Source organism: Tachysurus vachellii, chromosome 1 (assembly GCF_030014155.1).
Source record: "Tachysurus vachellii isolate PV-2020 chromosome 1, HZAU_Pvac_v1, whole genome shotgun sequence".
Classification (NCBI taxonomy): Eukaryota; Metazoa; Chordata; class Actinopteri; order Siluriformes; family Bagridae; genus Tachysurus; species Tachysurus vachellii.
In genome coordinates this window covers 31,541,542-31,553,618 of record NC_083460.1, presented here as the reverse complement: position 1 = coordinate 31,553,618, position 12,077 = coordinate 31,541,542, and the positions used below count along the sequence as shown (strand labels likewise).

General features: G+C 38.0%; 1 protein-coding gene across 1 annotated transcript in view; it reads left to right on the top strand.

The window, feature by feature from the left end:
* si:zfos-588f8.1 overlaps nt 1-12,077 on the top strand; it is a 57,334-nt gene that overhangs the window by 16,613 nt on the left and 28,644 nt on the right. The window contains exons 3-5 of the mRNA XM_060883285.1: nt 9,018-9,112; nt 11,265-11,327; nt 11,630-11,729. Coding sequence (XP_060739268.1) covers nt 9,018-9,112; nt 11,265-11,327; nt 11,630-11,729 — 258 coding nt within the window. The remainder of the gene's footprint in view (nt 1-9,017; nt 9,113-11,264; nt 11,328-11,629; nt 11,730-12,077) is intronic.

Here is a 12,077-nt window from a genome sequence, read left to right as displayed (position 1 = left end):
GGATGGCAAACCAACTTTTGGTGCATTCACCGCCACCAACTGGACTGGAGTGTGAAGCGCTAGTAAGCAGATGACGCCTCACGTCTCAATCATCCTCGCGTCTTTTGACCAATCAGCATTCAGAAGCAAGATAAGGCAATCACCTATTTCGTCCCTCACTTCAAGTCGCAGAGGACGAACAAAAAGCAATAAAAAGACAATAAAGGGGTTATTTCGAACCTTGTCACCTTTTTCACCTCTTGTGAGTTTGCAGGTATGAATGTAAATGGAAGAGTTTTAACAAATCGGATAGTTATCGGATCAGAGAAAACACATGAAGTGACCAGGTGTAAAAAGGCCCTTTGAGGCAATAGGAATTGTTAAAAGCGCTATACAAATAAATTGAATTTGAATTAGAATTTTCCATGTGGCCCACACCGGGAATGAAAATGCACAGTGCAGAAAATGATACTCACTCACAGCAATGTTTAAGAACAAATCTAAATATATATTTTGACCTGCACTGACACAGTCATCTGTCGTCTTCTGTATCAAGTATTTTAGTGCTCTGAATTGTGCCAGTTTATTGTAACTTGCAGCTTGAATGATGCCACATCTGAATGTGTTAAGTAGGAAAGCAAGATAGGAATAGGAATGCAAGAACTGTTTTGTGGTTGAAGTCATTCTCAAAAACCTCATTCATGATTCATCAGTCAGTGTCTAGATAAGTAGAACTTTCAGGGGATTTGATCTTTTTGCATAATTTTGATCATTGTTCAGAAGGGATATGCAGACTTTGTGAAATGACTATTTTATCACCAGTATCAGTATGTTTAAATGTTTGATAAATGCTGTGTGTGTGTGTGGGTTTGTTTTGGAGTTGGTTAGGTTATAATACGTTGAAAATCCTTCTCTAAACTCATAATGTAGAATTTGGGTACAAATTGGTCAAAACTATCTAACAGTTGTTACACAAAGTAAGAACAGATGCTTGATTCCCTTCGACTCAAGTTTCTCTTTTCTCTCTTTTGCAATACCACAGCGCATAGTTCCTTTTTAGGATATCCATGTGAAAGAAGACAGACTGTGAGATCCCCTTTAAAGCATCATTCTTTTTTAGGCAGAACTAGACGTCTTTTTCCCTTCTGTCAGCATGCTCCTCGTCCCTCCACAGGCTTGGGTTAGCTTGCTACTTCCTCCTTGCTTATTTTTGCAGTAAAGACCTGCAAAACTGTTTATCATTAACGGAACACGTCTGTATTTGTAAAAGTCCAATATTAATTAATCTTTTTGGCTGCCCGAAATATGAAATGGCATGAAACTGAGAGATTTGCACATTAAGAAATGTATTCCACATCATTAAATGGCTGCTGCTGTAATGTACAGTGTAATTTGGACATTTGCAAAGGTACTCAGTTATATATGCACCCAGGGCTTTTGCAGATGTTATCCACTGCACATCATCAAACACTGAAATCTAAGTACAGTTAAGGAATATTTTCATGTCTGTGCTTAATCACATTTAAAACGCTTTGATTGCATGTGGTCTGCCTATAAACAGTTGTGTGTTTTGTCTCATGATAACGTAGAAGAGATGGATTTGTGATGTAAAAGGCCTAAGCTTCAGGGGACAGTGGAAATATTTGTGAATGCGAGGGAGTATGATGTCAGTCTCTGTTTGCACTGTTAATAAACATGCTATTTAGAAAACTCTTTTATTTGTTTCAGAACAGAATCAGGTTGCAACCATAGCAGTTATAAAACAAGGCTGTACACGCAGTCTACTGCAGGAATGAGCCTGTTTAGAGACTTTTTTTCTTGCATTTTGATTTAATGGTTAAATGATAAATGAAGTGTTGGATGCTTATATTATCATGCTATCTGTTATAATTTATAAATTAGCACTAGTTAAGTGCTACACTTTTGAGTGACGTTGAGAGTGTTAGGTTATTTAGTTTGGACACTGATGCAATTCAGTTGGACATAACGGCACTGCTGAAATCTGAAATTGGTCAAAGGTGCTGATTAATGCTTTATAAAAACACATCTCTGACAGTTGTGCATCTTCAAACCACAGGTTTATATAAATGCTCTGGTTTCTAGAAACAAAATAAGCAAACTTGAGGGTGTTATCGGAATCACACCACCACATTTGATTACTTCCCTATAATGGCATGATCCTAGTTGTTATTTCTAAAAGTGTAGAGCCACAGTCATGGGTGGTCAAAGGAATAACGTCTGCAACAGTGCTAAAGGAGCGTTAAAGTCAGTTATATAAAAACTCTATAAAGAATATTTGAGTCTTTCTGTAGCGCATCTCTTTCTTTCTTTCTGCAATGACCTTCTGACGTAGCGCGCTAAAAGAGCTAGTGACTGCCAAGTCTTTGGCCAATCAGATTTGTGTGGCCATCTGGCTGGGTCTCAAAGTAAGCATTTGTTAAAGGTCAAATCTTGAGAGTTTATTTATATGATATATATCAGCGTGCAGTCATATTATCTTTCACCTTTACTTGTTACTGGTGGAAACTGGACATTGTATCTTAGGATCCCAAGCAATCAGCAAAAAGTTTATTTTGGCTTAAGAAAAATAAGCAAGGAAAGTGGATTTCTTTTTAAATCCCTCCCTCTGCATCCACACAGTTATTGTAAACTCTTGTTCACTAGCACAGGATTTCTGTCAGTTTCAAATCAGTCGTCTGATCACTGTAACCTAGGTGTAATTGTTGGTGCTGCAGTTTTTAGGAAACTTTCCAAGCCACCCACAGATCCCAAAGCAGTGCACAGACGGGTCAGACAGGTTTCTCTTTATTCACTATTTCTCTGCTAAAGGTCTGCTTTTATCATGGTCTCTACATGCCTTACACAACTGTCTGGAGTAGAATAACATCCAGTCCTTTCGACATACTCATAGCTGATAGCATTTTTTACTATATGTCAGAGCACATGACTAATGCGTTTGTGCCATTTTACGTCTTACGGAAAGATATTATAACAGATATTTATGACGTACTTCTGTAGTGCCTTTCAAATGAATGGATCAAGGTGAGCTTTTAAACTGTAAACTAGTGCTTTTTAGTTTCTACCACAGCCCGACATTTAATGCACACTGATCTTCCTACAGTTCTGTGTCTCAGCCGACAGGAAGCAGAACTCTTTTGTGCAACAGGAAGTGGTTGCTGCTATTCATCTCTCCTTATTGGCTCAAAGATGCATTGTTCCTCAGGAAGTCCCCAGAATCTGACGTTTCTTTTTTTTTTCTTTCCTTTTTTACCCTCTTCTTCCTTTAATCCATTGTAATAACTGTGGGTTTTCACATATTTGGGTGTGTATAAGGCATGACCCTGAGTATATATGACCATGTGGGAGTATATTCAAAACGCATATTACTGTAGTTATTTTAATTGATTTTTATAAGTGTCTACAAATTTAGAACACAAAGATGAAGCAGCTGTGGGTCATGTTTTATTTTGCCAACCCCCAAAAAACATAACTTCAGATAGTCATTTAGTTGCTGCTGGATGGTTTGATGACGGGAGGAAAAAAAATAGAGGCTAGTAAGGGAGCGTTTACAGCTGCTGTCAGAATTGAAATTAACACGATCATGATCTGCTATTTCATTGTTAGTTTAAAAAGAGGTAACAGTAACTTCATTATGTCACCCAAGTGTATAGAATATTTCACCATATATCAACAGCTTGAGTGTTTTATCCCTTACTTGTCTCTGCTACCTGTTGCAAGGTGTCCAGGAAAATGTGAAGATATATTTTGAGCCAAAATATTTTAATAAAAGACAAACTCAGAGTAATATGAGAGGCTATATCTATAGATTCGTGTTAGCATCTTTCTCAGCACTAGTGTCTTTCACATTAATCTTTTTTGTAGCTACATCTACTCTATTTCCTTATGCACTGTGTACATATAGTTTCGGCTGTCGTGTACATCCAAAATAAAATGTCTTATGAGAGAAAACAAAGTTTTTTTTTCTTTAAAAACACACTGCATGTCACACATTATAATTATCTTTCTTTACTAATGTTTGTTTGTTTGTTTGTTTGTTTTTTTGTGTGGTTTATTTTTTTATTTATTTATTTATTTATTTTTTTGCCAACACTTGTTTAATTATTATTATTGGATACTAATACCATTCTCCTAAGCTGTAAGCATGTTAGTCAATTAGATCAGTAAAGTGTGTAGCTATGTTAGCACACTGCCAGTTTAATTTGTGCATGTAGGTACTAACACTAATTGACTGTGATCATCACTGAGGCCTCAGAGCTAATGTGGGGGAATTTCTTGGTCACACAGGCTGATGAAAATTGTGATTGTGGCTGAATTCACAGGCTGAATATAAAAAGAGCTATAGTTAACGATCGTGTGAATTCCTGAGTGTTATTTGCCTGCAAGCTCTCAGCCTATTGCTTCTGTTTGATAATAAGACCTTTGTTACTGCATGTCACTGCATCACATTATATTTGTGGATCACTGGAGTGGATTTGTAAGTGAGACATGAAGGCTATTTGTAGTTTTAGATTATACTCCTCCAAACTGGCCTTTCTTTTGACTTGAGCAGTCAGTTGTTCCACTTTATATAGAGCCAGTAATAAGTTTAACTGAGCATGATTCCATAGCCAAAGGCCGTTTCAGAGAACCACAGAAGTAAGACAAGAAACCCAAAGCAAATAAAGTACAGGGGAAAAGACACAGACATGCATGTTTAGATGTAAATATTTACATTTCCATTTAACATTTCAAGGTTCTGATTAATTGAGGATATTTACAGCTAATAAAGGTCCAATACAGAATTAATCAGACATTTCATTTATTTTGAATCTTTGTCCACCCTTTTTGCCTCTTCATTTCTGTAGATATTTTGAAATGAAGACGAGGTATTCCCCTTCAGGCAATTGCAGCCATTTCCTCATGCCCCTTTGTCTCGCAGACAATAACAGCCAGTCTGTTAAGGCATGTTAGAATCTGAATTATTTCTCTCTGGAGCATTAAGAAGTCTTACTGGACCTGTTTGTTTCAGACAGCTAACTGAATTTACACAAGCTGTAAATGAGAAATTAAATTCAACACGGCTCCAAATGGATGCACATATCTTCTGGAAATTTAGGATTATAAACTGTTTTGCTGTCATAATTTTTCCACCCACCAGCCAAACATGTGCATCTTTCCCAGCAGGAAGAATCATGCTTGGAAGAAGTGTATTCGCCCTCTTCTGTGCTCACAGACACCTGTGATTGGCTAGCATCACTGTAACAGACATGCCCTCCCAATGACACTGCCAATTTTGCTCCCTTGGTTCCCAGCCAAAGAAGGCTAAGGCATTGCCAGGATTCAAACACTTGATCTCATGACAAAAGCCTGGAACAACCAGCGAAGCTGTCCCAGGTCCGGGCCAGTAAAGAGGCCTATGAGGGTTTTAGTAATCTACTGATGAGCAGCAGTTAGGGAAAAAATTATTTAAAAAAGTTGCCCAGTTTCAGCAAGTGATCAGCAAAGTAAACTCATTTTGTACTGAATCTTCAAAAATTGTTGATATTTTATTATATAGAGCATTTTTTAAATGTTTTTCCTTTGTGTTAAATAATTTATTTTTGCAATATCAGTCTAATCAAACTCCTCAAATATTTAACATTTTTGGAAACGTGGCAATTGCAGCATGAGACTCTTATTCAGAAACATCAGGGTATCAGTAAAACAAATCAGTATTCAATAATACACTGTACATATTACAGCAAGGGCTTGTGTACATCAATTAAAATTATATACACTTCAGACACAGAATGTCTTTTCTTTGGTTCAAGACACAGATTGAGGACTCTGTGCCTGGCATATTAATCAGTGTATGTATGGCCTCTAAAATGGCTATCAAAAAAACATCCACATTCACATTTTGGTTGGTGTATGGAACAAAAGCAGTCCTATTTGGGATGCACCCGGGTCACTTTGTCCTTTTTGCATTTGGTTTCCTGTGCTTGGTAAACAGTGAGCGCTATTCATGCTTTTAAGCCCGCTGGCTGAGGTTGGCATTAACTGGGGGTGTTCTGGAGCACCAAAAGCCTCGTTAATCACAGACTGACTCAATGTCGCTGCCTGTCGTTACCCCCTTTTAAAAAAAAAAAAAAAAAAAAAAAAACACACACACACAAACGCACAGTCCAGTTATATATACTCTTGTATATATATTTATATATATATATATTCTGTCTCTTCTTACCACCTCTAGCCTCATATAGCTGAGGAAGTGGATACAAGCATGGCCAGTGCACCCCATTGTCTATTTTTATATATCACGACAGAAACTAAATTACCAATTTGTGGCAATCAGTCTAATACTAGTTTAGATTCTGTTTATCATATTTTGAAGATTGAAGCAGAATTTACATTGAGGACTCAATGTAATGACTTATGACTTAGTAACATAAGCATAAACCCCAAGAGGAATCTCCTTTAAAACCATGTTTTATCATATCTGGAAGTTGAGTCATGTTAACTGGACTTCATTCTAGTTAGATCGATATGGTTCGAAATGTTGACAGGATTTTGTGTCTTTCTTGGTTAAGAATCCTCCTTTCCATGGATAACCTTGTTAAAGGAACATGGAGAAGGTGAGAGTGGTGGGAGGTGTTAGGAGTAAAGGGGGTTGTTAAGATGCAACCTTAGAGAAGGAGAGCAGGTGGAGGGTGTTTTGAAGTATTGGGGTAACGTGAATGGGGGACATTAGGTGTGGCTTTCCTGGTAGATTTGTGAGGGGGTCTTGATCTTGTGCATGGATGAAAGAGCAGCATGAAAAATAGGAGACCAGTTGTTCCTCAGACCTCCACCTCTGTTAAGAGAAGAATTTTTCACCTGGACATAGATGGCCCCCTTCACTCCTCTCCCAATCCATCTGTCTTCTCTGTCCAAGATGTTTACCTTATTGTCCTCAAATGTGTGCCCTTTGTCCTTCTTATGCAGGCGTACAGCCGATTCAAGTCCAGGGGTTTTGCTTCTTCTGTATTGGTATATCCGTCTATGTAGTAGTTGTTTAGTCTCTCCAGTGTAGAGCTCTGAACACAACTCACTATACCAGGCCACGTAAATTATATTGCTTTTCTTGTGTTTAGGTGTCTTTGGGGTAGACGAGTCCTTATTGTGTTGGTGGGTTTTAAGCGAACATGTATATAGTGATGTCCAAAAAAAAACTTTTAGGTTTTTAAGTTATTGTAATGTCCTGATGACTTGCAGTAAGTGGTGGGAATCAGTGGGCACCTGTCTGTGTGTGGCTTTCGAGAATATGTCTATTTCTAGCTTCCCAGCAATCCCTATGAGAACTGCACAGTTCAGGAATGCCAACCTGCTGTCTTTGGTGTAAACTTGCTGGTGTTAATTGCTGGTAAACTTGGTGTTAATTGCATTGATATGATCTGTGAAGGCCTGTACTACTTCTATCTTTTCCCAGGTGTCTTCTACATATCTGAACCATTGGGTTGGTCCCCGAAAGGGGTTGTGGACCTATTTCTCCCCTCCTCCATGTATAGGTTTGAAACCAGGTCTAGGAGAGAGCAGATCTGGTCTGGGTTGAGGCTGCTTCTAGTGCTGAGGGTGCTGTCCTGGTGGGTGGTGGGGACACCTTTTGGAGAGAGATGTGATGTCAAAAGAAACCATTGTTTCTTCAGTGTCCAGTTTCAGTTCCCTGATCTTGGAGACAAATTTTTCAGTATTATGGATATGGTGTTTCACGTGTCCAACCAGTGGTGCTAGAATGGTAGAAAGATATTTGACAATGTTGTATGTTACTGAGTTAATGCTGCTGATGATTATTGGTCTGAATATAGGGGCATTGATGCCCCTTTTCCACCAAGGCAGTTTGAGTGCTGGTTTAGAGCCATAGCCTAATTTAAAATCAGTTGTTTCTTTTTTGACACCCAAAGCACCAGCCCTGAACCAGGAAAAGTGGTTCTTAAGTTGCACCAATTGCTGGTCTAGACTTAAGAACCACTTGCGTCAGGGGATTTCTTGCAGGGATTTTTAAATCAGGATTCGTGGCGTTTGGATGCCAATGTAGGTTCGCAAAGCCATGCGCATTAACAGTAAAGTAACATCCGCCATTGTTGATGTTGTGTTTGTGTTTGCAGCTGCTGCGCTAACGTTGCTGTATAACGTCGTAGACTTGGCTCTGAGATGGCTCTCTAGCCCATGGAAAGGCAAAATGGTTCTTAGAAGGCTGAATTAGCAGAAAAAAAACAACTAAAATCTTGTGTGGATTTGCTTATCTGCAAATCTTTGCAGTTTATCTTTGCAGTTTATTTTTTAGGGTCACAATTTTTTATACTTTATAGGTCTGACTAGCTTTCATTGTTACTGTTGCATTCAAAGAAGCTATTTTGTTCTACATTTCAGATGTATCCATTGACAGGTGTGTTATGTGTTTGTGGAAAGCTTGAATCTGATTCGTCAGAAAGTGTTCTATAACTGTATAACGTCTATAACTAAGTAGTAATTAAAATAACTAATTTTCTATAAGTAGAGCTGCTGCAAATCACAGATTCACACTAATACGTTATTGTTTCGATTCGATATTAACATCTCTAACACTGTTTAGAAGAAATGTGTTTGTTTGCCTCTGACTTAGGCACAGCACTGATAAAAGACAGGAATTGCATAAATGTTAAAGCTGTAACTGTCCAACATCTTCAGGCCGGAGGAATTTATGCTTTGCTGTTTCTTGGTAACTTGAGAAGTGGAATGGTTTTGTGTGTGTGTATGTTCTTAACCTCAAGAGATTTTTAAAAAAACACCTTTTCTGTGCTTGTATGAAAGATGTGTCCTGTTTTTTTTTTTTTTTTAACAGATTCAGTGGCCGACGTCTTGTAGGTGGCTATACAGCATAAAAAAAGATAATATAATAATTCTCCTGGCAAAGAATTTTCCTAGACTGGAATGTACCACTCTTTTTTTTTTTTTTTTTTTTTTTTGTTTTTTTTTTTTTTTGTTTTTTGTTTTTTGTTTTGTTTTTCTTTCCCTAATACACCATTCATCTGTTTGTTTAGGCATTTGGCAACGCAAAGACAGCCCACAACAACAACTCCAGCCGCTTTGGGAAGTTCATACAAGTCAACTACCTGGAGAGTGGAGTGGTCCGGGGGTGAGTTTGTCACATCTGTTTTGCATCGTGTGATCAAATGTGTGAAGTCATTAGCAGCATATCCAGTTGTGTATTCATTTTTTCAGCATCTGTGTATTTAACCCAGATGTGTTTCATAAAGATCAGAAGGTAACTCTACAGGGTGGAAATTACACATGAAGCAGAGCTACATGAGAAACAGGGTTTTGAAGAACTTGTGTGGTTATTATGCACGTCAGTGCAAATTCATGTATCATTTCCTCTCTTAACCCTAAAAGAATGTGCATGACTAGAAATAAGGAACTGTTCTATACTCTTGCAGTGGTGATGGTTCCGCTTAGATTAGAGTTTTATCTTTTTTCATAAGGTCTATATGAGAATTGTTTTAGACAATGGCAGAAAAATAACGTTCTTTTAATCGTGAGTGTGAGTTTATGAATCACCAGCAAATTATATGATACTCATTCACCTTTTAGAAAGGTCATGTCACAATTCAGGATTAGGATTGTGTGCAAGGATCCACTCTTTGTGGTTATTACTTCGTTAGAACAGTGTTGGTTGATTTATTATTTTTTAAACAGTCTTTAAACAGATCTCATGTTTGTTGTGATCCAGGCATCATATCTGCCTGCCACAACAATATGCAGTGCTTAGGTACATTTGTATTATTATAGGTATTATTTTTAAATATGAGACACTGGTGACATTTCAAGTACACAATAACCTTCATTATTTGTCATGTAATGTCCAATGTCAGGATTTCATTAAAATCAGGGAATTTTTCTTGGCTTTTCTTTTGTGTCCATAATAAAGTCATTGAAGTGATCAATATAGACATGACACGATACAATGGATGGTAAGATTTAAATGAGCATTTTGCACATTAAGTATTCAGTTCATCTGTTATTCAAGATAATGTATACTTTCCGTCATTGATGATAGAAAAATAAAACAAAACACAAACATTTTCTCATGCCATTTATTTCTGCCCAAAGATACACCAACCATGTCGTAATTACAATTCATACACAGGATCTTCTGGGGCGGATTTGAAGGCAGCGAAACATTTAAACATCGTGGGCAGTGTATTGCTGTGATTTGCATGAAACAAATCAATAAATAAACAGTGCGTTAATGATAACTTTCCGATGCATAGGAACGAACAAGCTATATTTTAGAGGTGCGCTCGCAAAACTGTGTTAATGTATAACCATTGTTACCAAAATCATCAGAATTGCTCGTTCTTTGCACTCATTAGTGGTTTCTTTTAGGGGTTTATACTACAGCTTTCTTTTTTTGGGATTTCTGCTGCTGCGCTCTTGTTTTTCCCATCGCAACAGAGATGGTGATAATTAAACACACTTGAACACTTGCTTGTAGTCAGGCAGAGATTAGATCCAGTGCAGATGCACAGCAAGCTGCTTTCATTGCGGCGGAAAAAAAACGGGTCATGCTGGGTGCAATGGGCACTTTTGTCTTGTGTCTGAGTCTTTGTCAAAAAGTCTCCTTTGGACAACAATATGCGCAGCTGGCGCTGTGTGCGGTGCACGTGCTCAGAGCGAAACAATAGCAGGGCTGTACCAGTGTGAGTACGGCAACCAAGGAGGCTCAATAAACCTGATAACAAAGCAGCTTGAGAGGATGCTTTCATGCACTTCATTGTTCTTTGGCTGAATGCAGCCCCATGCAGTCAACCCCACTCCATTGATGAGCACTCAGTAAGTCTTTTGCTTTTGTTATATCCTAAGACTATGGGGTTTTTGTTTTTGTTTGTTTTGCAAGATGTATTTTGATGGTGACTTATCTGACCAGTCTGAGGCTTGAGGATCTCTAAATACAACATGTCAAATTTTTGGCACAAATCGTAATCAGAGAAATGGATGAGTTCAGTAATCATCTATGTTTTTGAATAATCGGTCTAGCACTTTTTCAGTTCTGTGTGTTCGAATAGCTCAGCTCTGAACCGCATGGTCGCATCACTTTGACTTGTGAGTCTTTGTTTGGTTTGTAGTATTGTTCAGGCCATCTGTTCTGCTGTGCTTTTGACCAAAAGCCTCTCACAACCTTGACTCCTATTGACAATTGACAGCCAGCAGGCCAGATTCATAATCAATCACTACATGCAGCAAGGAAGGCAAGGATCATGTAAATCAATTGTTCTCTGCTTTTTTAGGGCAGTGGTCGAGAAGTACTTGCTGGAGAAATCCCGCTTGGTTTCCAGAGAAAAGAATGAAAGGTAAAAAAAAAAAACAAAACAAAAAACCTGTTCTTACCATTAACCTTATATAGTTTAGTCCCAGAGACTTTATTTTTTTAATAAAGAGTATCATACTAGGTATTTTCCATGGACTTCTATTTTAGCAGCCTTCTCTATCAGTGATGAATTCTAGCATGTGAGAACTAGGTGAGATTCCCACATATTATCGGTGTGGAAAAACAACTCCTGGTGGGGTGTAATATAAACACAGCTGGTTAAGTTGGAGCGTGATCATGTTTATCTCACTCTCTAGTTAACTACCTTTTTTTAATCTCACATAGAAACTACCATGTGTTTTATTACCTGCTGGTGGGCGTGTCTGAGGAGGAACGCAAGGAGTACAAGCTCCTGCAGCCAGAGAACTACAACTACCTCAAGCAGGTGAGCACAGGTTAAAATTGCCTTCTCAAAAATTCCCCAATTGTAAACACATTATAAATATAGCATTACTGCATAGTACATCGTTCATACCCAGTCAGTGGAATAAACACGATTATGTTAATTCTTTTGTAATTAATAATAATTATAATAATTAATTTAAGTACTAGAGAATCATTGTGTAAATGCATTCTGGTACTCCGAGACGTGGCTGGGATCACAGGAGATTTCTACCACCTGTTAGATCACAGCAGGGCCCCATCCAATATGGACATATTACAATGACGGTTTAATATAAAAATAAGGAATATTAAAAATATTCACGGAGCACTGCAGCGGTACTCACTTCGT